We start from the raw sequence: 26,459 nt of genomic DNA, 5'->3' as shown, positions 1-26,459 counted from the left end.
GTCAGGCTCACTGACTTGGTTGATGCATGTCATCATATCCCAATTGCGTGGATCAATGCTCATGATGTCAATCAATGGACTTTCTGGTCCAGACTTGATTATTTACAGACCGCCGTCATATAGCTGGAATATTGCTGAGTGCAGCGTTAAGCAACAAACAAACAAACAAACCATTGTTCCCTGACAGTGTTGGTCCAGTTCTGACTTGAATATTGCTGACTGCAGCATAAAGCAACATTCACTCACTCACAATTACCTATATTTCACATGGATAAGAATACAGACTTCGGTGACCTTGGGTCAACAAGGTGTGTGTAAAGTAGTGCTGAGAAATGCAGGCTTCAGATCATGGCCACGGACACCACCTGTACAGTGATGCTGTGTGCTCTATAATTCTTCTTCACAGCTCCTGCTGGCCAAAATGGATGACTACTTGCTGGTCAAAGGACTAGATCTAGGACATCTCAACCTCTACAAAATTGTAAGATCTCAACTTTTCTGTTTATCATTAAAGAATTCATGATTAGTAAACACGTAAACATAGTCTACTTTTTTGTGGAAAAATATAATGCTGTGTCATTTGGTTGGATAATTTAGCAATTTTATTAGCATTTCATTCCATACGGTACATATCTTCCAAAGGCAAGGGAGTTAACTGACTATAAAAGTCAGGTTTCCACCCTTGCCTAACTAGGCTGGAATTTAGAGATGGGAATTATTTTGAATGGGCTGACGAGTCGAAGCATAGTTCAGTCAAAATTGCATAACGAAATCGACACCCGGTTTGTAAACTGCCTTGCAGATATCGTCTGATTGGAGGATTTGCAGAGCCTGTGTACTGCCAACATGGACTCGACAGATATTTTCCAAATTGTTTCATGTTTTTAATCAAGGTGCTCACTTGATTTGATGCACTTAGCGTAAGACTCATTTTGTTACAATTTAGATTCTGATTATTGAGCAGATCGTCTTGACAGGGTGCTGCCATTTTGTTTGAAGCAAATGCAAATGATATGAGAGGTGGAATCTGATTGGTCAATAGGAGGGCTATTGGGCTACATTACTTGTAATAACCACTGGTGGCGCTACAATCATGTATCTTTTACAGTGTAGAAATCAATTAGTTTGAGTAACAATCTTTTACCTCAGGGATTTTAGATAGAATAGTTCTACAGTGCCAGTTGTAAAACCTACCACTGTACCCCCATACAGTGTTTGCAGATACAGGTATTGGAGGGTGTTTGCTGATAAGATACCTGTATTGACTGTCTACTGATGCTTTAATCCCAGTCTCCATACTTCCAACACTCCTGTTTCATACAGGTGTCTCAGTATCTCTTCCTCTGTTACATATAGGTGTCTCAGTATCTCGTCCTCTGTTACATACAGGTGTTTTAGTATCTCTTCCTCTGTTACAAACAGGTGTCTCAGTATATCTTCCTCTGTTACATACAGGTGTCTCAGTATCTCTTCCTCTGTTACATACAGGTGTCTCAGTATCTTTTCCTGTTACATACAGGTGTCTCAGTATCTCTTCCTCTGTTACATACAGGTGTCTCAGTATCTCTTCCTCTGTTACATACAGGTGTCTCAGTATCTCTTCCTCTGTTACATACAGGTGTCTCTGTATCTCTTCCTCTGTTACATACAGGTGTCTCAGTATCTCTTCCTCTGTTACATACAGGTGTCTCAGTATCTCTTCCTCTGTTACATACAGGTGTCTCTGTATCTCTTCCTCTGTTACATACAGGTGTCTCAGTATCTCTTCCTCTATTACATACAGGTGTCTCAGTATCTCTTCCTCTGTTACATACAGGTGTCTCAGTATCTCTTCCTCTGTTACATACAGGTGTCTCTGTATCTCTTCCTCTGTTTAGTACAGGTGTCTCAGTATCTCTTCCTCTGTTACATACAGGTGTCTCAGTATCTCTTCCTTTGTTTCATACAGGTGTCTCAGTATCTCTTCCTCTGTTATATACAGGTGTCTCAGTATCTCTTCCTCTGTTACATACAGGTGTCTCAGTATCGCTTCCTCTGTTACATACAGGTGTCTCAGTATCTCTTCCTCTGTTACATACAGGTGTCTCAGTATCTCTTCCTCTGTTTAGTACAGGTGTCTCAGTATCTCTTCCTCTGTTACATACAGGTGTCTCAGTATCTCTTCCTCTGTTACATACAGGTGTCTCCGTATCTCTTCCTCTGTTATATACAGGTGTCTCAGTATCTCTTCCTCTGTTACATACAGGTGTCTCAGTATCTCTTCCTCTGTTACATACAGGTGTCTCAGTATCTCTTCCTCTCTTACATACAGGTGTCTCAGTATCTCTTCCTCTCTTACATACAGGTGTTTCAGAATCTCTTCCTCTATTACATACAGGTGTCTCAGTATCTCTTCCTCTCTTACATACAGGTGTCTCAGAATCTCTTCCTCTGTTACATACAGGTGTCTCAGTATCTCTTCCTCTGTTACATACAGGTGTCTCAGTATATCTTCCTCTTGCCAAGGTTGTCAAGTACAAAGATAGCCATGAAGGACATTCACAAGCGGCAGCTAAGGTGAGGTACATAGCTCTGTTGTTCAAATCATATTTTTCAGACTCAAGAAACAGTGATGTTGTATAAACTTTGAAGAATTTGGCCTTAGTACAAGTTGCATAAAAAAATGGGCAGCTATGTCATTGCATGCTTTTTGGAAAATGATTCTCAGTCATCTATGCAGCTGCAATTCTCTATGCAGAGTTGCATCCCCTCCGCATGCCAGGATCCCATGATTATGTGCTTGAATACCAGATTTGACCTGATCCTTCCTTGAGGGTTTCACCAAAGTACTTAATGTCTAAGCCTTGCATCACATTGGGCTTAGCTCCCACATTAAGCTGACATGGCATGATATAATTAACACAATTCAAAGTGGCTTAAAGAAAACTCACTCCTTATCTTCTGATGATGTCAGTTGATGACCGTGATCAGCAGTTAGGCCAAACATTTTTTTATTTTTTGTTTCATTGGCCTGCTGCCCCTACTGAAAAGCAGCCGGTCTAAGAAATGAATTAAACATTTTCTTTTTATTATGTTGTCCCGTTACTAATACGTAACCATCAGTGATTCAAGAGGCCATCAGTTTTAATGCCATGGCAAATATACTTTCATATATATTAATAAATGACTGACGTTTATTTTTAGTTTTATTTCGACCGACCTCGTTTGGAAAAGCTGGAATGGTTCCGTGAAACATAAAAATTAGGAAGTGCGGCCTCCCTGTATAGGGATGTATAGAGGGGTGTTGTAGTACAGAGTATCATTTCCCTGAGTGTTTCCTTCTATTACAGAAGGCATGGCAGACCTGAGGAGTGTGACGAAGATCAACAGAGAGATGGCAGTGGGGAACGACTCACCCAGCACATGGCTGCCAAGATCAACAAAACCAACAACAAGGGTAACCAGCTACATTCTTTAGAGCAATGCAGGGCCCACTTGCACAAAGTGATCTTAGCGCTAAGACGATCGTATGTTAAAGTGTGGAGTTACGATCATCTTAGCGCTCAGTTCGCTTTGTCCAAATGAGCCCTGTAGTTCAGTGCGATAGGGTTTATTACAGAAGCATTAGAATCCATACAAGCCATTATACATGGTGGACTTGGAGGTTCAGGTTAGAAGGATAAAATCAAAAATATTGTAAATTACACAGCGGTAGAAACTAACACTTTTAGTCCACTTGTCCTTAAAATGATAACATACAGCAAAACCCTTAAAAAGCCAATTTCTACTAGTCCTTATCATACCTTAACTATTGGGTAGTTTGGCAAGGACTATAGGACTAGTGCCAATTTCTAACGCTATTACATCAGTTATGACTCATATCAAATACTGCTGCAAGTATTTCAGGAATTTTTTGAGTCACAGAAGTAGGAATTACGTGTGATGTATAACCCTGAATATTGTGCCATGCAACTAGGAAGGCATTCAGGGGACTGTCTAGGCTACCGATAATTTACCACCTGTAAACAGGAAGAATCTTGAATATTCAGTTTTACATTGTTGCATTGGATGAAATATTCAAATACCCCTGAATTTGATAAAATAAGGAAGTCCCTGATTTGAACGAGATGATGTTTTTTCCAACTTTGAGTGCCAAGTGCACTTACTTTTGAAACCTAGATAAATCTCTGAATGATGTGTTGTGATTCATATTGTGTTATGGCTGAAGTGTTTGCTGTTGTCCGGAATATAAGTTAATGCACAAATACTGTTAAAAACAACATGCTTGTCAATTAGATACATATTATTAGGCTTTATTTAAGCATGGATATGATTATTTTTTATTGGCTATTATATTAAGCATTGTTGAATGTATGGGTATGAAGATTCATGATGGAACCAAAGAAGTATGTGTGTGTGTTTTATGTTTGTGATTTTCTATTGATTTTTTTCTTGAAGAAATTCACAACACTTTGATGTATCTCAGGATATCTAATACAAATACATAGTCACTGGAGACTGCCTCTGTGGTCTAGTAGAGTGTCTACCCAGAGAACTGAATTCAGTGGTTTGATCCCCTGGCCACATCATACCAAAATTGAGTGAGTTTGGTTTAACGCCGCTTTAAACAGTACTCCAGTTATATCACGGCCTGTCAGCTTACTGTGGAAGGAAAGCCTGAAGTGATGCAGGTCTCAGACGTTTACCACTTTGGTGAAACCTACGAGCAGGGGTATGGTGCTGACAAGCCTAGAAACATAATCAGGGCGAACCGGGATTTGAACCCAAAATCACAGGTTTCTGGCATGCCCAAGGGACGCAACTCTGCAGAGCAAATCGCAGCGCCTTAGACGACTGGGCCACCTGTGCCCCCTCATACCAAAAGATATTAAAAGATGGCGCTTGTTACCTTGCCTGGCAGTCAGCATTAAGGGGATAAGACATGAACTGTCTATCTCAGTGGCCTATCACTATAAAAACAGCATTGAAGGTTCATTGTTTTGTTTCTTATGTGATTTGTTTTATACATGTACCTTGAAGGTTTCATTGTCTTTGTAGGTGAGACAGCACTCCATATAGCTTGTATAAAGAACAATATTGTGAAGTTGGAACAGCTGTTGACGGTACCAGGTATGTGTGAGTTGTGTACTGTAATGTTGCAGGTATAGGATGTTGGTATTATGGCCCTTGGGGGATTGTGGGTTCGAATAGGCCCCTAGTCACCTCTGCTTGTAGGTCCCCAGTAACCCATGCTTGTAGGTCCCCAGTAACCTATGCTTGTAGGTCCCCAGTAACCTATGCTTGTAGGTCCCCAGTAATCTATGCTTGTTCATCCCCAGTAACCTATGCTTGTTGGTCCCCAGTAACCTATGCTTGTAGGTCCCCAGTAACCTATGCTTGTAGGTCCCCAGTAACCTATGCTTGTAGGTCCCCAGTAACCTATGCTTGTTGGTCCCCAGTAACCTATGCTTGTTGGTCCCCAGTAACCTATTCTTGTGTGTCCCCAGTAACCTATGCTTGTAGGTCCCCAGTAACCTATGCTTGTTGGTCCCCAGTAACTTATGCTTGTTGGTCCCCAGTAACCTATGCTTGTTGGTCCCCAGTAACCTATGCTTGTAGGTCCCCAGTAACCTATGCTTGTAGGTCCCCAGTAACCTATGCTTGTTGGTCCCCAGTAACTTATGCTTGTTGGTCCCCAGTAACTTATGCTTGTAGGTCCCCAGTAACCTATGCTTGTTGGTCCCCAGTAACTTATGCTTGTTGGTCCCCAGTAACTTATGCTTGTTGGTCCCCAGTAACCTATGCTTGTTGGTCCCCAGTAACTTATGCTTGTTGGTCCCCAGTAACCTATGCTTGTAGGTCCCCAGTAACCTATGCTTGTTGGTCCCCAGTAACTTATGCTTGTTGGTCCCCAGTAACCTATGCTTGTTGGTCCCCAGTAACCTATGCTTGTTGGTCCCCAGTAACCTATGCTTGTTGGTCCCCAGTAACTTATGCTTGTTGGTCCCCAGTAACTTATGCTTGTTGGTCCCCAGTAACCTATGCTTGTTGGTCCCCAGTAACCTATGCTTGTTGGTCCCCAGTAACTTATGCTTGTTGGTCCCCAGTAACCTATGCTTTTAGGTCCCCAGTAACCTATGCTTGTTGGTCCCCAGTAACTTATGCTTGTTGGTCCCCAGTAACTTATGCTTGTTGATCCCCAGGAACCTATTCTTGTGGGTCCCCAGTAACCTCCGCTTGTTCATCCCCAGTAACCTATGCTTGTTGGTCCCCAGTAACCTATGCTTGTGGGTCCCCAGTAACCTATGCTTGTTGGTCCCCAGTAACCTATTCTTGTGGGTCCCCAGTAACCTATGCTTGTAGGTCCCCAGTAACCTATGTTTGTAGGTCCCCAGTAACCTATTCTTGTGGGTCCCAGTTACCTCCGCTTGTTGGTCCCAAGTAACCTATGGTCACCAGTAACCCATGCTTGTAGGTCCCCAGTAACCTATGCTTGTAGGTCCCCAGTAACCTATGCTTGTAGGTCCCCAGTAACCCATGCTTGTAGGTCCCCAGTAACCTATGCTTGTAGGTCCCCAGTAACCTATGTTTGTAGGTCCCCAGTAACCCATGCTTGTAGGTCCCCAGTTACCTCGGCTTGTAGGTCCCCAGTAACCTCTGCTTGTAGGTCCCCAGTAACCCATGCTTGTAGGTCACCAGTAACCTATGCTTGTAGGTCCCCAGTTACCTCCGCTTGTAGGTCCCCAGTAACTTATGCTTGTTGATCCCCAGTAACCTATTCTTGTGGGTCCCCAGTAACCTATGCTTGTTGGTCCCCAGTAACCTATGCTTTTAGGTCCCCAGTAACCTATGCTTGTTGGTCCCCAGTAACTTATGCTTGTTGGTCCCCAGTAACCTATGCTTGTTGGTCCCCAGTAACCTATTCTTGTAGGTCCCCAGTAACCTATGCTTGTAGGTCCCCAGTAACCCATGCTTGTAGGTCCCCAGTAACTTATGCTTGTAGGTCACCAGTAACCTATGCCTGTAGGTCCCCAGTAACCTATGCTTGTAGGTCCCCAGTAACCCATGCTTGTAGGTCCCCAGTAACCTATGCTTGTAGGTCCCCAGTAACCCATGCTTGTAGGTCACCAGTAACCCATGCTTGTAGGTCCCCAGTTACCTCGGCTTGTAGGTCCCCAGTAACCTCTGCTTGTAGGTCCCCAGTAACCCATGCTTGTAGGTCACCAGTAACCTATGCCTGTAGGTCCCTAGTAACCTATGCTTGTAGGTCCCCAGTAACCTATGCTTGTGGGTCCCCAGTTACCTCCGCTTGTTGGTCCCCAGTAACCTATGCTTGTTGGTCCCCAGTAACCCATGCTTGTAGGTCCCTAGTAACCTATGCTTGTAGGTCCCCAGTAACCCATGCTTGTAGGTCACCAGTAAACTATGCTTGTAGGTCCCCAGTTACCTCCGCTTGTAGGTCCCCAGTAACCTATGCTTGTTGGTCCCCAGTAACCCATGCTTGTAGGTCCCTAGTAACCTATGCTTGTAGGTCCCCAGTAACCCATGCTTGTAGGTCACCAGTAAACTATGCTTGTAGGTCCCCAGTTACCTCCGCTTGTAGGTCCCCAGTAACTTATGCTTGTTGGTCCCCAGTAACCTATGCTTGTAGGTCACCAGTAACCTATGCTTGTTGGTCCCCAGTAACCTATGCTTGTACGGCCCCAAGCTACTAAGTCACATAGGAATGCAACAAATCCAGATATATTAAAGTTGCTTTCATGGTTTACTCACCAAAACTGTTTTTTTTAAAAAAGAAGTTTTGCAGGTGCGAAAAAAACGTAAAAGTTTTCAGAAGTTTTGAGTCGGAAGTTCAAAGATTAAAGATCTTAACTTAAGTATACAGTTAAATTGTGTTCAGTGTTGTTATCAGAGAGGAGAAGTAACTGCTGAATTGTGAATCTATGTCAGACCACTCTACTCCGCTCCCTACGCCTCCCACTCCCCATGGCTCTACTCTGCTCCACCCCCTCTCCACTTCACCATCCCATTGGCTGTCTTTATGCTCAGCTCTTCTCCTCTTAATTCCACCCTCGTCCCCTCCCTTCTGTTCCACTCCAAGACGCCAGACTTCACGAGCGATTCACATTTCCACTACGCTCCACCTCAATTGAATCCTGCTTCTCCCTTAAACCTCTCACTCATCCTCTGTGCGTGTTTCAGGTGTGGATGTGAATGCACAAGACCATGCAGGTTGGACCCCGCTGCACGAGGCGTGTAACAAAGGCCACGTGGAGTGCGTCGACACACTGCTCAAACACGTCCCAGCCAGAACCATGGACTCATATCTCAGCAAAAGTAAAACTGGCTGTCAAATCACAACTTGGATTGTATATGATGGCAATTTTGAATTTAATATTCATGTTTCTGAAATATAAACACGGTCAAGTTCAAAAAAGATCTTATGGTGCTCAAATTAACAGAATATTTTGAAGTAGCCTTATGTCAGTATACAAGATTAAATTGTGATCTGTTTAGGACCTCAGTTTGTTGTTGACACGTGATTGTTTAATCTTTTAATTTGTTTTGTGACTCTCATTGTACCAATGGCTTGAGGTTTTGCTCATTATATCACTCACTGGTTTGTCTGGTCAGGCTCAGTTATTTACAGGTCACCATCATCGTGATATTGATGATTGTGGCTTTGTGTAAGCTGAACACAATAGGAATAAACCCCTGACCTATTTATATAATAAATGCCATGGCAAAAGGGTAAAATTGTTTTTTCAGGCAATGAAGATTAAGGTCGACAGACTTCATTCTTATCAATTACGGGGGCATGGGTGGCCCAGTCATCTAAGGCGCCTTGATTCTCTATGCAGAGTTGCGTCCCTTGGGCACCCCAGAAACCTATGATTGTGGGTTCGAAACCCGGTTCCCCCCAATTATGTTTCTAGGTTTGTCAGCACCATACCTGTGCATGGGAGTTTCACCAAAGTGGTAAACGTCTGAGACCTGAGTCGCTTCGGTCTTTCCTCCTACATTAAGCTGATACGCCGTGATATAACTGGAATACTGTTAAAAGCAGCATTAAACCTCACTCACTCACTCACTCACTCACTCACTCACTCACTCACTCACAATTAGAGTGAAAAAGTTTATAACCCAGAAGTGGAGACTTTTTGCATACAATATGATAAAAGTTCATAAAACTGTTGTGAAGTTATGTTTTGACTGATGGCTGGTACCATTTTGGCACTGACTAGTGTAAAATAAGGTTCATTCCTTCTCACTATCATTCAGTCAGGGCAGTTGTCGAGCCCAGTGGGTAAGGCGTTTGCTTATCACACAGAATGTTTGGCTTCCCTATTGTGGGTACAATGTGTGAAGTCCATTTCTGGTGTCCTCCATCATGATATTGCTAAAAGTGGCCTAAAACCAAACTCACTCACTATTATGTGAGGTGAGGTGAGGTGAAATGGGGTTTAACGTCGCGTCCAAGATTATTGCACTTATATAGCGACATGCATGCATGTGTGTGTGGCTGCTTGTACTAGTCCGGACTGATGCCGATTTATAGTGCTAGCTCACTGAGATACCTACCGCAGTTTAACATGAATACCCCACTCAGACACAGTATACTGACTCCGAGCCGACCAGTCCATGTTTTATCCCCTTAATGCCGAGCGCGGGACAGGGTAACAACAAGTACCATCTTTTAACGTCTTTTGGTATGACGCGGCCGGGGATCGAACCCCTGACCTTCCGCTCTCCGGGCGGACGCTCTACCACTAGACCACGGAGGCGGTGTAAGGATCATGCATTTAATACATGTCATGCTGTGTTGTGTATTGTAGTACGTTGATAAATCAGGTTTATCTCCAGACCAGACCTGTAAGAAGGTGGACCTACTAGCCTGCACCCCGGACGGCATCACGCCTCTCCATGACGCTGTCGCCAGCAACAGACTGGACGTGTGTCGCCTCCTGCTCACACATGGAGGTAACTTCTGTAGAAATAGTTTAATATCACATTCCAGAACATGGGTGGCCCAATCTTCTAAGGCGCTGCGATTCGCTGGGCAGAGTTGCGTCCCTTGGGCATGCCAGAAACCTATGATAGTGGGTTCGAATCCCGGTTTGCCACAATAATGTTTCTAGGTTTGTCAGCACCATACCCGTGCTCGTGGGTTTCACCGAAGTGGTAAACGTCTGAGACCTGCATCACTTTGGGCTTTTCTCCCACATTAAGCTGACACGACGTGATATAACTGGAATACTGTTAAAAGCGGCGTTAAACCCAACTCACTCACTCACTCACTCCAGAACATGGGTAAATACCATGAGGTGGCAATACTGTGACACACTTGAATATCATAGTGCTGAATATTACAAGGCTCACTGACATACACTCCTTGGCAAAGGAAAGGTTTGCCCCCATGTTTGATGGTGGCTAAAGATGATACCAAGAAGAACTGGTTATTCCATAGTGATGTATTTGGAACGGTCATCATATGCCATATTACATGCATCATATAAATGAGTATCTCATAACAGGTTGCATGTGCTTGACATCTCAAGCAACATGGGGTCATATCTATAGTACACAGTCATGAGTGAAGCAGGTATTTTCAAGTGTATACTTTCTTTCTTTTGCCTGGCAGTTAAGTTTCATACGGCCTGGTTCATGAACACAATTAAATACTTCAAGGTTCAAAAACACTGTAAAAATCCAAGTCCATATGTGTGCTCAGTTTATCTGTTAATCAGTTTAATTCAGTATGCATGCTCTGTATGTTCAAATCAGGATCCCTGCTCTGTTTATCGGTTCAAATCAGCATCCATGTTCTGTTTATTGGTTCAAATTAGCATCCCTGCTCTGTTTGTATGTTCAAATCAGTATCCTTGCTCTGTTTGTATGTTCAAATCAGTATCCCTGCTCTGTTTGTATGTTCAAATCAGTATCCCTTTTCTGTTTGTATGTTCAAATCAGTATCCCTGCTCTGTTTGTATGTTCAAATCAGTATCCCTGTTCTGTTTGTAGGTTCAGGTCCGTGCATGCTATGGTTATCGGGTCAAGTCAGTATGCATGCTGTTTTAGGTTCAAATCAGTGTGCATGCTCTGTTTTAGGGCCCAGCTTACTGACGGCTAAGACTTCAAGGGGTCAGTGTCCGTCCGACCTGGCCTGGACTCCCAGTATGCGGACACTGCTGACCACGCTGCCAACTCCAATGAAACACAGGGGCATGGACTTCCACTCCTCTCAGGGTATCTATCACACAACAGGTGTCATTAGAATACATATGCACCCTGAGGCTCTAGACCCATTCATCTGACATGCTGTCATTGAAATAGTATTCAAAGTTGCACTAAGCCCAACCCTCTCACTCAACTTGTCTCACTATTATAATGAACCCACAGGGCCTTTGTCACATCAGTGTTTGGAAAGCCTTTTCGCTCCCAAATCTCTGATCAGGCCTCAAAGTTTAATTTTTTAACAAGTAGCTACCAGTATTATCCAATGAGCATCGTCAACTAAAGTAAAATAGTAATTACATTTTAGATCGTAACTGAAAGTATTCAAAGTGATAAGATATTAAAAGCGAATACCAGTGTTGTAAATGGTGTTACCATTTCATTATGGAATGAATATTGTTCCAGGTTCACTCTTTTGTTAAATTAGCAACAATGAAATAATTTATTTCTTGCAAAAGGCGCTCAGTAACATGAAGAAACACCTCTGTTTTCGAAACTCTGTATGACGAACACGTTTGTCAAAGACTTTCATTTGACACACCGCTAGAAAGCTTGTTTTTTTATCTACACATAACATCACCTGAAGTCTTTTTGTATCTGTACCAATACCAACATGGAATCTTATTGGATAAAAATTGGCTTCTAAAGACGCTTTCTTGCCGAAATCATCTTCCCGAGGCAAGAGAGTTAACTGACTTTAAAAGTCCAGTTTCCACCCTTGCTGAACTTGGCAGGAATTCCTGGGCTCGATCGTAGCGCCACCAGTGGCTATTACGAGTTACATCCTTTCTATGCCTCTCCTATTGACCAATCAGATTCAACCTCTCGTATCACTTGCATTTGCTTCAAACAAAACGGTGGCGCCCAGTCAAGACGATCTGTTTGATAATCAAGATCTATATTGTGATAAAACGAGTCTTACATCGCGAAGTGCATCAAATTACGTGAGCACTTTGATTAAAAACATGAAAAGATTTAGAAAATATCTGTTGTCAACGAGTTAGCGGTGCACATGCTTTGCAAGTCCTGCAGTTGACAGAAATATGCATGACACTTTACGAACCGGATTTCGATTTCATTGCGCAATTTCGATTGGATTATGCAGAGACTCGTTAGTCCAGCCAAAATGTAACTCCATAATTACCAGCCTAGTTCGGCAAGGGTGGAAACTGGACTTTTATAGTCAGCTAACTCACTTGCCTCGGGAAGATGGCCGAAATCTGCTACAAGGTTCGTGATTGGTCAAATTTGAGCATGTGACCTAAGGCAGCCAATCAAATTACAGCTACTGCCTGTCCCCCGTGTCTGGTGAATTTCAGAATTTGACAAAGGATTTTTGTTAAATCTTGTTATTCCTAACGTTTTTAAGCAGGAAATCACGATCTATATGAACAATATGGAACTTCATGGATGTATCATGCTAGGTTACGAGCTGTGACAAAGCTTTTTCATGCGTATATTTAGGCATTAAACATCGTGTCCGAGTGAGGCGACGAAAACCAAGATGTCATTTGACTTACATTACACGCGACTGCATAAAAAGATGAAAATAATAACTTAGATGTATGTTTGACACCTTTTAGAAATATTTTTGTTCATTGTATTTATTACTTTGTATAATATATTTAGAGATTTGCTTGAAACGACTTTATTTTGCTCTTTGACATGTTCGATGTGGACCCGTTGTAGAAGTGTGTGTCCGAGAATTTTATTTTCAATAACATTGCAGCAAATCGTGAATAACTTTTTAATCTATCGATAAAAAATTATAAATTGAAATGGAATACGTATATCAGACATTGTGAAATGTGATAGATGTAATGAATGAATGATATGACAGGTAGGTTTTTAAAAATTATGTACTATTTTGACGTGACTACTGCTTGGGCAGTCGGCCGGCCTGCGGTGTCTGGGGACTTGAGGCTTCTTGGGCGGTGTACCGGCCTACGGTGTTGAAAGAGTTTATGTAACCGAATCACGAGTAATGCTGCATTGCGCTATGGCAATATTAATGAAACAGACGATGAGTACTGTATATGCGCTCCATTGCGACTGTGAAAACTCTGGCGATCAAGAAAATGGCGTCGCAAATGTCAATAAAATTATTCATGTTTGTGTCTATGAACCAATGGCATTTAGTCGCCACAAGATATTTTTCAAGGTAGTCATTTGGTGACCTCAGAATTTTAGTCAGAAGACAAATTGAAATTTAGGTCGCATTGGCGACTGTTTTAGTCGCAACTTTGAGGCCTGCTGAAAATGATCAATATTCTGTGGATTCTAAGAGATGGATTTAGAATTTCTATCACTTCTCCTTTCAGAGTCTCAGGACTCTCCCAGACCTCACAAGATAGACTTCATGCCAGCCGCCTTCCTGTATCAACAAGTATTGGGTGAGGAAGGCAATGAGGTGATGGCTGACATCACAGATTGCCGTCTGTATGTCACTCTGGTTACTCACCTTGTCCTGTCCTACATTCACGCCAGCAGACTCCTGTCTAGACACCAAACACACATACAGCAGACACACACACAGCAGACACACACGCAGCAGACACACACGCAGCAGACACACACACACCAGACTCACACGCACCAGACACACACACAGCAGACACACACACACCAGACTCACACGCAGCAGAAACACACACACGAGACACACATGCAGCAGACACACATGCTGCAGACACACACACAGCAGACACACACACACCAGACTCACACACACCAGACTCACACGCAGCAGAAACACACACACCAGACACACACGCACCAGACACACATGCAGCAGACACACACGCAGCAGACACACACACACCAGTCACACACGCAGCAGACCAGACCAGTGTCTTTTCACACTGTCAAGGTCGTACCTGAGGTGGCAGTGAAAGAGAACCAACGGCCTGGACGAGTGTCAACCAGGGTGAGAAAACAACCGGCAATATTTGACTCTTATGATATGGGCAAGCGGAAAGTTCTTCAAGAAGATTTGACCAACGCTGAAACAGCCTTCCATGGAGACAAAAGTAAACTAATTTCACTTGGAAGCCATGAGGCCATGTTGGAAACAGTTGATGAAGAGGATGATCTGTACATTTTCCAAAGAATCAAGTCTCATCTCAGGAATTTCACTTGTCACATTAGCAAAATTACTTCTGCTGATGACTTTAAACTCCTTGAAACCAAACTTTCTGTGATGATGTTCTATGTTGCTGCAGCATCAAGCAAGAAATGAGGGTTGTTCAGATGGTTTTAATTCATATCTCATCAACTTCATCTTCCAGACTTCAAGAATTTGTTATTCCAAATCATTTTATCCTTCTAGTCATGTTTTTGTTGAGTTTAATCCAAATATCTTTTAGTATATTTGTAGTTATCGATTTTAGATCATCCTGTTTTCTGTGGTCTTATCAGTGTCTGTGTATGATCTTTTGTTGAACGCCCTATAATCATATAAGAGTACTGGTATGAAAATCTTGTATAAATACTTTATTGATTGTCAAAAGGTAAAACTTTAAAATAGGTTGTTTTATTCACAGTTATTCGTACAAAGGTCACTATACATATGTTCACTGTTGTAGGACTTGTGCTACCAACTATGTAATTACAGTAAGGCCAGGCTTTTAGTTTTGGTTCAGAGGTGTTTATGCACAAAAATTCATGTTGGTTGGTCCAAAACCTTAAAATTTCAAATAATTTTTGTTTCCTCAACATGTTTCGAAGGGTAAAAGTAGGGGTTATCCATCTATCTGATAACCGGTACTAATGAGTACTTGGTAGTTGGAACATATCCATCTATCTGATAACTCAGCTGTATAATGGGTACTCGGTAGTTCAAACATATCCATCTATCTGATAACTCAGCTGTATAATGGATACTCGGTAGTTCAAACATATCCATCTATCTGATAACTCAGCTGTCTAATGGGTACTCGGTAGTTCGAACATATCCATTTATCTCTGATAACTCAGCTGTCTAATGGGTACTCGGTAGTTGGAACATATCCATTTATCTCTGATAACTCAGCTGTAAAATGGGTACTCAGTAGTTCAAACATATCCATCTATCTGATAACTCAGCTGTCTAATGGGTACTCGGTAGTTCAAACATATCCATTTATCTCTGATAACTCAGCTGTCTAATGGGTACTCGGTAGTTCGAACATATCCATTTATCTCTGATAACTCAGCTGTCTAATGGGTACTCGGTAGTTCAAACATATCCATTTATCTCTGATAACTCAGCTGTCTAATGGGTACTCGGTAGTTCGAACATATCCATTTATCTCTGATAACTCAGCTGTCTAATGGGTACTCGGTAGTTCAAACATATCCATTTATCTCTGATAACTCAGCTGTATAATGGGTACTCGGTAGTTGGAACATATCCATTTATCTGATAACTCAGCTGTATAATGGATACTGGGTAGTTCAAACATATCCATCTATCTGATAACTCAGCTGTCTAATGGGTACTCGGTAGTTGGAACATATCCATTTATCTCTGATAACTCAGCTGTCTAATGGGTACTCGGTAGTTCAAACATATCCATCTATCTGATAACTCAGCTGTCTAATGGGTACTCGGTAGTTGGAACATATCCATTTATCTCTGATAACTCAGCTGTCTAATGGGTACTCGGTAGTTCAAACATATCCATTTATCTCTGATAACTCAGCTGTCTAATGGGTACTCGGTAGTTCAAACATATCCATCTATCTGATAACTCAGCTGTATAATGGGTACTCGGTAGTTCAAACATATCCATCTATCTGATAACTCAGCTGTATAATGGGTACTCGGTAGTTGGAACATATCCATCTATCTGATAACTCAGCTGTCTAATGGGTACTCGGTAGTTCAAACATATCCATTTATCTCTGATAACTCAGCTGTCTAATGAGTACTTGGTAGTTGGAACATATCCATCTATCTGATAACTCAGCTGTATAATGGGTACTCGGTAGTTCAAACATATCCATTTATCACTGATAACTCAGCTGTCTAATGGGTACTCGGTAGTTCAAACATATCCATTTATCTCTGATAACTCAGCTACTCGATTAGTAGTATGTCCTGTAAATCCAAGTCCACCATACTGTTTGTATGAGAAGCAGGAGTAATGTAGGATCTGAATATAGGTTCTAACATTGAAACATTGTAGATGTGAAAGACCTGCATTAGAAGTTGACACAGGTACCCATGGAATATTTTGACATTTTCAAACATAAGGTACATTAATTCTTTGAACAGAGAAATATGTTAGTGTGTGCTGTGGTGTACGGTTCAGTGTTGTTCCTGCCTTTTGTGAGGTTTATGTAAACTGGACATCATCATAATGGTGCAAAAAGCAAAGTATAAATAACTAAATATATGTATTGAAGGATTTGACTCTTTTCAAGTGTTAAATATTTGTTATGTAGTTGTACCTGTTATTAAAAAATGCAAATCACTCACCAAGCTTGCATTTTTGTCTGTGCTACTCTTTACATAGGTTTAAATATTTGCATTGTTGAGAATGAATGGTTACTGGAGAGTTTGATCAAAAATGGAACTTTCGTTTTAAATCAGTGGAATTTAATAACTCTAATGTTGACTTGGGTCGGTCGATTTCAAAGTGCCTGTAGATTTGACCATCTTGGTGCAGTGAAAGTAGTTGTCCTTGGAGGGCCAAGATGCAAAAGTGTTTTGTTCTGTATCCATCTTGTTTGGTATGAAATAAGAAAAAGGAGGTAATCAGTTATTTTAAGAACTCTTCATGTCGCTGCAGGCATTAGGAGACCTTACCACTTAATACAACGTCAAAGCACAGGGATATAGCTTGGCTTCAATGCATCATATTGCCATTGACATATCTGTGAATTATTTCATGCAATCCCACATTGTTGCTGCCAGTGAATGCAGAAAATATGTCTGCAGAAAATGTTGGCACGGAAATTGATGAAGCAAGAAATTTCAGTTAATTCTAACATGGTTTGAGAATAATACATCATTTTTTAGTTTTTAGATTCTACTAAAATTGAAAAAGAAATATCTTTATCTTTATGGGTTTGGAAATGAATTAAAAAAGAAATATCTTTATATGGGTTTGGAAATGAATTAAAAATATAAAGTGGACATATTGTATTCTGAAAGGAAGTTAATAACAAACATACATGCATTTGACACAGAATCAAATTACCTAAGTGCTGGTTATCGGTTTAATGTTAGTTCCTGCTATACAGAGCTATCTCTTTTGTTTAGTAAAATCAAGTTGACTTGATAACATGAATAAAGCCTCTTCTATGTAACATGTGTCTTTTACTTTTTGTTCATCTCTGTACAGATCCTGGGTTAGAATTGGTTTTCAGCAACCCTTACTTAATTGTTGCAAGAGGCGACTAACAGGATCGGGTTGATGCATGTCATCATATCACAATTGCGTAGATAGATGCTCATGGTGTCAATCACTGGATTTTCTGGCTCAGACTTGAATATTTACAAACCACTGTCATATTGCTGGATTGTTGCTGAGTGCAATATTAAACAACAGACACCCCCCCCCCCCCCCCCCTCCAAAAGAAAAAAAATGAAAGAAAAAAAGAATAATTAAAAAAAAAAAAAAAAAAGACATAAAAAACCCAAACCAAAACAAACAACAACCCATCTCTGTAGATGCCCCACAGGGGTACAAAGCAGGAGGGCTCCGGAATTAACACAAAGGAAGCTTTCTATTTTTCAATTCACAAACACTGCAACATTCTCTTCCACACAGCCCATTGAACATATTGTTTTGAATGTTCAGAGGATGTTCATAAGGTCCTTCCTCAGTAAGGTTTTAATCATGAACTTGAAAGGAAATGTCATGACGTTGGTTGAAGGTGTTTGTAATCAGGTGAATATTCAGTTTTGTCCACATGCTTACTAAACTTGACAGTTAAGAAATACCATTAAAATCATTGGTTGTCTTTAAAGTTCAAGGTCACTAGTCATGAAATTAACATCATATCAGGTACAATGTGTGAAGCCCAATTCTGGTGTCCCCCACCTCCCCGCCATGATATTGCAGGAACATTGCTAAAAGCGGCGTTAACCCATACTCACTCACTAACATCATATGGACGTTCAGCACCCTCGAGAAAGTGCCCTATAAATATTCATGAGCCTATTGTTATGCTAGTAGACATGCATGATGTCACAGTGAGGCAGGGCCATTGAATAGGCTAATTATGCATGAATGTGAAGAATGTATTTAAATACTTAGCATAGGAATTCTTTAGGAATGCCATTGAATTTTAGAAAGGTAGCCAGGTTGATACCTTCTGATACTCTCGAATGATCATCATCAAATCGAATGTGTGAATGCTCTTCTCTGTATAGCCTAGCCAATCATTTTATGTGTTAATAATAGATATGATGCCAAAAGCTAAGCTAACAAATCAACTTCACTTACCCTTTCAACTGCCTATGAATTTAGAACATTTTTTCGGTCTTTTATGCATGTACACATTCGTTTGTCTTTCCATTCAACAGCCTTTCATCAGAGCATCCATCTTCCCGAGGCAAGGGAGTTAACTGACGGTAAAAGTCCAGTTTCCACCCTTGCCGAACTAGGCTGCAATTATGGAGTTAAATTTTGACTTGATTAACGAGTCTATGCATAGTCCAATCCAAATCGCGTAACGCACTAGACATCCGGTTCGTAAACAACATGGATTTCAACATGCAGATTACGGTCGACAGCAGGATTTGTAATGCATGTATACAGCCAACTGGGCGTTGACAGATATTTTGCAAATTCCTTTTATGTTTTTAATCAAGGTGCTCAAGTGATTTGATGGACTTCTCTGGGTAAGACCCGTTTTATTACAATACAGATCTTGACCATCGAGCATATCGTCTTGTGTGAGCGCCGCCGTTTTGTTTGAAGATAATGCAAGTGATATGAGAAATGGAATCTGATTGGTCAATAGGAGAAACATAGAAGGGACATAACTCGTAATACTTACTGCTGGCTCTACGCCGAGATATTCCAGCCCCAGTTCGGCAAGGGTGGAAACAGGGCTTTTATAGTCAGTTAACGATCTTGCCTCGGGAAGATGCAGAGCATCAAGTTGTGATAACGTTTGTGTGCGTAAATGTCTCATCATGGCAACAATGAGAGCAGATAGGTTCGTACTGTGATATTCAGTCAACACCACTCTGATCATGTCGATGGGAAGACTTAAATTGACAAAAGATTTGTGCCGAACAGTGTTTCATGTATACAGCAAAGCGGTGATATTTGGGGACTGGTACAGCCAAGAAGATTTTGAAGTGTTCATCACCTGCAGAACAGAAACGATTGGGTAAGTATGTCAGTTTGTAAGCATAACCACGTGCACATGGCACGTGATGTTGAATGCGTTGGGTATCCACCGGCTCGAGAATCCATTGAAAATCACCACAGACGACAAATAAGACCCCTTGACCCGTTGACAAAAGAAAACAAACAACCTACCTCTCTCTCAAGGCTTTATCTGGCCCGGGCATTTGAACTGTTTGAACTTTATCCTTATAACGCGTCATATACTTTTCTAAACGTTGTTCTGAAGTAAACGCCCACAAACATTTGCAACATTTTCTCACCAACTCTGTCGTACTGGTTATGGAGTTGAAGACAGACGTCGCTGTCATAGAGCGGCTATTCTTCATCGATATCGGGCGTCCAGGGTAAGATATCTTCCAACCTCCTTTACTACGCGACCCGTTTGATCGCTAACGTGCGGGGAACCTGGTGTCTTTCTCCTACCCGTACACGCGTATAGCTAATAAAGCCATTCGTTCAAAGCCATATTTCAACCGCGTGGGAAAGTTAAAGCCATGTAACCATGTACTTGTTGCCGCATACGCTCTGCCCCAACAGGGTGCAGATAAGCAAGTACAGACAACAGAAAACATTTCACTTCCTCTGTGTTATTAATATTTAACAGAATACATTTGTGTTTTAGCTCACTAGGAAGGGGAATTTAGGATGAACTGCGATAAAGTTTGAAATTTCGCAACGAATTTTGTTCATGTAGGCTAAGAATTGTGTTTCCAAGTCGTCGCCTATAGTAGCTGGGTCCATTCCAGTTCTAAAGTAAGGCGTGATGAAAGTCTTCTCACCTGTTTGACCGATCTTACTCAGTTTAAAATAAGAGCATCAGCTTCATTTGACAGTCCGTTTTTGCGCAAATACAGATTTTAATTGATGAATGACATTGGGTTGAATTTTCAAAACAGAAATATGGTTCATGGCCTTCCCGTCGCTGAGGACGGAAGTCATATTCCCTATCCCGACCTCCTTCCTGCTGAGCCTCGTTGTGTGCACGGCTCCATACCACTCACCTATCACTGTAACACTAACAAAAAACTTCGATAAGCCTGTTACACCCCAACCGTTGAGACCAGAGAACGACACAAGACCCGCCTTAGAAAATGGAATAGGACGCTCGCTACTGGATATGTCGACTCTATTGACAAAGAGCGTATACAATCCATTGAATCTGACCTTCTTTGTGCTGGTTATAGTAAGCCAATTGACTGTCAAACGGGTTAAAGAGGATCTTGGCAAGTTAGATGACATGAAAACAGAACAGATCAGACTGAGAGAAGCACTGATCGATCAACGGTCACGCTCCATGAGAGATAACCTTATATTTACAAACATTCCAGAGGCCCCAGAGGGTGAACCAGGTACTCCCCCTGGTGACTCGGGGGACAATTGTGAATCTCTTGTACGCAAGTTTATACAAGAAGAGCTTGGTCTCGACAGCAAGGATATGGAATTGATGAGAGTACACAGATTAGGCTCAAAGCGTGCTCCAAACCAGGGAAATCCACCCAGACCTCGTCCAATTATTGCTAAATTCATATACACCCGCGAGAGGGATGCTGTCAAACAATCAATACGGTATTTTTGAACAGTTCCCAGAAGAGATTAGTACCCATCGTCGAGAGGTCCTAACACCTTTGTTCCGTTCTGCAAGGAGTCAAGGTAAACGCGCGTCCCTGGTTTTTGACAAACTTTGTGCAGATGGAAAATTACAAAACCCGTCGGTGCTTCCCCCCTCTCGTGCTCCCCCCAATACAAACCGGATGTTTACACGTGGTAACCTGGCAACTAGGCCGGAAGTGTAAGAATGGCAAGGCGGGAATGACTTGTGCCAGGACGCAGCGAGCTCACACTATGTGACACTTGAACCACCCAGAACTCTAGATAAACTGGTATGTTATGAACATGTTTCATCTGATGTTTTAGCCATCATATTACTTTTAAAAACAACCAGGGTAGAAGAAGTAGAAGAAGTCTTTATTTGTACTAAGGCCACTGGCCCATATACAATACATACATCTGATATAGTGTGGTACATGAAGAAAAGGTATGGTCAGGTAAAACTATTCATGAATGATGGTTTGTCGCCAACAGCTTGACTGAGCCAAACTACTCCAAATCCGTGAGAAAATAATATGGAACGAATAGAAGAAGCATAGTTATGATGACCACACTTGTCGTTATATACAAGCATATTATAAGATTTTCTTGGTATCCTATCGTCCATTTCAATCAGTTTTAGCCCATACTTTACAGAACGACACATAGCATTTACATGTAGTGGGTACCGACCACATTCCCCATCCACAATAGCATTTGGGGTTTGCAAACCAACGTTAAGAAACTTCTTACAAGCCATAATATGCACTTGTTCTATTTTTTCAAATCTGTCTACACCCCATATTTCCGCACCTTATAAAAGAATAGGTTGAATCTGAGTATCAAATATTTTAAAGAAAACTGAAGTGTCAACAAAACCAATCTTCCGTAGATTGCGAAATATTTCCATTAAAGCTCGTTTACCCCTTGATGCTAGATCTCCGTAGATTGCGAAATATTTCCATTAAAGCTCGTTTACCCCTTGATGCTAGATCTGAAACACATTGGTTCATCTTTGATGTATATGAGAATACAAACCCAAGATATATGTAGGAGTTGGCGGTTGAAACACGTTTGCCTTTATAGAACCATTTCTCATGAACAGATAACCGCCCGCCTCGTCTAAATACAACACTCGTTTTATCTAAATTTATCGTTAATCTGTATAAATGTTATCATTACATCTTACATACGCTTTCACGGAGGCATAGATTCCCTTAAGTGCTCTCATCATCTTTCCACCCAAGCCTACATCGTGCAGACACTCCCATAGTTTAAGATGATTAACTGAATCAAACGCTTTTTTAAAATCCACAAAAGCAACGTATAATTTCCCTTTTCTTTTCGATAAACATTTGTTAACAATTGCATTCAACGTGAATATGTGATCAGCAGGAGAATATCCCTGTCTAAAGCCTGCTTGTGTCTCGGGTAGTTTACTTCTTATATTAGCCCAGTTTGTAAGTCTAGAGTTTAAGACACTTGTGTAAACCTTACTAATAGTACACAATAGAGATATCCCTCTAAAGTTATCTGGATTATTTTTGTTGCCTTTCTTATGTAGTGGAAGGATGATAGCTTTCGTCCAGTTCTCGGGAAATAATCCAGAATCAAATAACTTATTGAACAAATTTCGTAGGAAAGGAGTTATTTCATTTTCAAAACATTTTAACATTTCAATGACCACGTCATCATCACCAGGGGATTTGCCATTCTTAAACGATTTATAGCCTTGTGGATTTCTGAGTCGGTAGTCGGCGACTCCAAAATACACTGGTCAATCTCATCAAGTATAAAATCTTCATGATATTGACATTTGACTTCAGCATGTAATACATCTGTACACTGAAGGGTTTGTAAAATGATCAAACCAGCCTCTTTACTTATGTTATTCTTTGTTTCCCTACGACCTGATATGTATCGCCTTGCTTCCCGTTTTGCTCGTCTGCATTCACTATTATAAAACCCCGTATTTCGAGGTGAACTTTTAATACAAGGTACCTTCATACAGTCAGCGGCACAAAGAACAACATTAACAAATGTTTCGAGGGCAAGATTGAAATCAAAATTTAAAAGATCGATAAGCTCGTTGAAGGATGGACATAAATTTGTTATACTTCCTATAAACACATCACGCTTACGAGGGTTCCATTTATATTTGTGTGTTTTGGTGGAAAGATAATCATCACTTGTAGATACTTTAGGGAGAAATATGTCCAAATGTAGACATACAGGCATATGTTTTGACTCAACTCTTGTATCCACAAACATTGATTTGACAACAATTGTGAACATTAACTGAACCTATGAAATAATCGATTACGCTACATCCTTGATCTGCTATGTAAGTGAAACTACCCTCTTTGTCTCCAGTTGTCCTGCCGCTGAAGATATATAAATCACGAGTGAAACACAGTTCCAGTAGCTTACGACCAGAAGCGTTTACAAAACTATCACATGACTGTCTCTTTTCTACTGGAACGGGTGGTTCATCGGGGAATGCTGCATTGTTGAGGCCACGTTGAGTCAGCGTCTCTGGTGGGTTGTATCCCCCGCCTACACGGGCATTAAGGTCCTCACAGATGATGACCTCACAGTCTAAGTCACTATGCTCAATCAACCGCTGGTCAACCAATTCAATGGCGGTTGCCTTTTCAGCTGCAACGTACAATGTTGAGCCGATGGGTGGAACATACATTGCGAATAATAATAGGTTTTTGCCAAGAGTTGAGAAATTATCAAATTTAATTCAATCTGTTGGCAGCGCGGGTCTATACAGGCCAACAACGTTACACCGCCTGACAATCTACCAGCCCTAGCTAGCCTATGAGCTTTTGCAATATATGTGTCATAAGCTGACAGCTGAGGTATGGATAATGCATAGTCAATAAATGTTTCTAGACATATAATTTCGAAGCCTTTTATGTAATCTAAAAGTCTAGATCGTCTATTTTGGAAAGAAAACCTTCAATATTCCATGTAACTATTTTGAAGTTTGATATTGAAATGGAATGTTCTGCACCTGATAATTCAGAAGTGATGGTAGGGGCCGGGCCGTTGAGGGCGGAGTAGACAGCTCTTGGAGGTTGGGCATTCCGGGAAACAGGAGCAGTAGTGGTTGGTTTAGAATGTACATATCTCCGTGTCGATTCGTGTCTGGATGTGTTGTCATGAGTACCAGGTTTAGTGACCAGTCTACCATTCTTGTAGTAGGCATCTAGGCCTTTGTCCCTCAGACCAGCTAGTCTGTCTCTGGTGCTTGGTTAGGTCGTTAGCAACGCCTATAGCAACACTCCTCAAGGTTTGTCTGTGCTTTAGTACTATAATCTTCTCCTCCGTCAGAGAAAACTTAGCAATGAGAGGGCGGGGTTTATTGGGTTGCGACTGTTTGACCCCTATCCGATGCGCCCGTATAATATCGGGGCGTTGCCAATCCTTTGTCTTCACATGCTCATTGAGCATAGTAATAACTTTATCCTTGCACATTTCGAAGGTCTCATCAGCTTCTTCAGGCACACCATAAAATACTACGTTATCCCGACGACTGAAGGCCTCTAATCTGTCGATATCAGATTCTTGACTAGATACCTTGTCTTCAAGTTGTTCAACTTTCTGATAGAGTGCATCTATATCACTGTAGATAGTCTCCTGTTCAAGTCCAACCCTTTCTACCTCTGAACGCACTTCTGAAAGTGAGTTTTCAAGTGATGAACACTTGCTGCTAAGGTCGGTTAGTTGTGATTTAATTACACTCATCTCGGTAAACAGAGACTGTCGGAAATCCCATAGTTCTGCGAGGATATCTGATTAATCTCAGTCTTGACATTGTTCAAATCTTCCATAGTAACAGGCCCTGGGTTGGTCTCAACATCACCAGAAAGTAGTATATGGAGTCTCGTTACATATCCTGCGATGCGAAAACCGTCACAGTTGAGTAATGAAGTCGCAAAACATGGCCGACATGCATGAACAAAAAAAAACCCAAACCCAAAACAAACAAACTAAGTGTAGGGATGGCAAGGCGGGAATGACTTGTGCCAGGACGCAGCGAGCTCACACCATGTGACACTTGAACCACCCAGAACTCTAGATAAACTGGTATGTTATGAACATGTTTCATCTAATGTTTTTAGCCATCATATTCCTTTTAAAAACAACCAGGGTGAACTCGACAGTAAAGACTCAATTGCTATAAAATCGACGAGTCGTGCACTTGAACTACCAAGTGGCTCACGTGGTTTACATGATGGAGAGTCTAGTCCAGCTTGTGCACGAACTGACCCTCTTAGCGAAAGTTGCTCAGTGGAAAATAACAATTCAGAATTATTTGTTAATACATTTGGACAAATTAGTGTTATCTACATAAATGAGAAAACGACTTAATTATCCAGAGTTTTTGGATCTTGTAAATATTTTTAACTTTGTTGCTCTTCAAGAAACCAAAACAGATACACTCGATGGCATTGAAATTGATGGTTTTAAACTGTTTTTGAAACACAGGGGCCTGGGTGACAGGCATTCGGGAGGTTTTAGGCCTTGCAGTTAAACATTGTTTCTCTAAATATGTCACTATATTAGATTTTGAATCGGATTACATACTATGTTTTAAACTATCTAAGTTAGCTTTCAATAGTAATGATGACCTTTTAATTGGTATTGTGTACCTTCCACCTGAAGGTTCTAGGTACGCCACCACAGACATGTTTGATCAGTTAGAACAAGCACTATTATATATGTACTCTCACACTGAAACTGTCATCCTTACAGGAGATTTTAATGCTCGTACTGGAACACTGTGTGAATATGTCTGTTTAGATAAACATTTGTTAGAGGAATTAGATATTGATACTGTAGAAATGTCAGATGACTTTGATCCTGAATCTGTTCTAGATGAACTCGGACTTCCACGTCATCGATACTCGAACGATAGTAACAAAATTAATAATTATGGTTACAAACTGATTGATATCTGTAAAAAAATTAATATTTTCATTTGCAATGGAAGAATGTACAACGCAAAATCCGGAAAGGTTACCTGTAAGGATACAAGTACTGTTGACCATGTCATATGTTCCAACAGGTGCCTGTCATATTTTAAGAGCTTTGAAATTGTTGATTGTTCTCCCCTATACTCAGATGTACATTGTCCTATAGCTTTTTCGTTATCAAGTATGAATAGCAGAATGTATGGTAATGTACCTAAATCATCTACCAGTAAACCTGTAACAACTTCTACAAAACCCAAAAGATATGACTCATCAAAAACAAACCAATACAGGAACAATATTGATGTTATACAGATACAAG

General features: G+C 41.1%; 2 protein-coding genes across 2 annotated transcripts in view; both read left to right on the top strand.

Annotated features, from left to right (window-relative positions):
* Positions 1-14,710, top strand: part of LOC139480216 (uncharacterized) — a 39,427-nt gene extending 24,717 nt beyond the window's left edge. Inside the window, exons 15-22 of the mRNA XM_071263247.1 lie at positions 407-481; positions 2,477-2,556; positions 3,330-3,436; positions 5,038-5,109; positions 8,182-8,316; positions 9,844-9,960; positions 11,089-11,226; positions 13,536-14,710. Of these exons, the coding sequence (XP_071119348.1) occupies positions 407-481; positions 2,477-2,556; positions 3,330-3,436; positions 5,038-5,109; positions 8,182-8,316; positions 9,844-9,960; positions 11,089-11,226; positions 13,536-14,452 (1,641 nt within the window). The 3' untranslated portion in view covers positions 14,453-14,710. The remainder of the gene's footprint in view (positions 1-406; positions 482-2,476; positions 2,557-3,329; positions 3,437-5,037; positions 5,110-8,181; positions 8,317-9,843; positions 9,961-11,088; positions 11,227-13,535) is intronic.
* A 10,463-nt stretch (positions 14,711-25,173) lies between these two features.
* Positions 25,174-26,459, top strand: part of LOC139479162 (uncharacterized) — a 41,926-nt gene continuing 40,640 nt past the window's right edge. Inside the window, exon 1 of the mRNA XM_071261948.1 lies at positions 25,174-25,250. The gene's annotated coding sequence lies outside the window, so the exon portion shown is untranslated. The remainder of the gene's footprint in view (positions 25,251-26,459) is intronic.

This window comes from Haliotis cracherodii, unplaced genomic scaffold (genome assembly GCF_022045235.1).
Source record: "Haliotis cracherodii isolate W230 unplaced genomic scaffold, xgHalCrac1.p SCAF_4, whole genome shotgun sequence".
In the NCBI taxonomy this organism is placed as follows: Eukaryota; Metazoa; Mollusca; class Gastropoda; order Lepetellida; family Haliotidae; genus Haliotis; species Haliotis cracherodii.
Note: the sequence above shows the minus strand (reverse complement) of the source record. Positions and strands in the feature narration are given on the sequence as shown.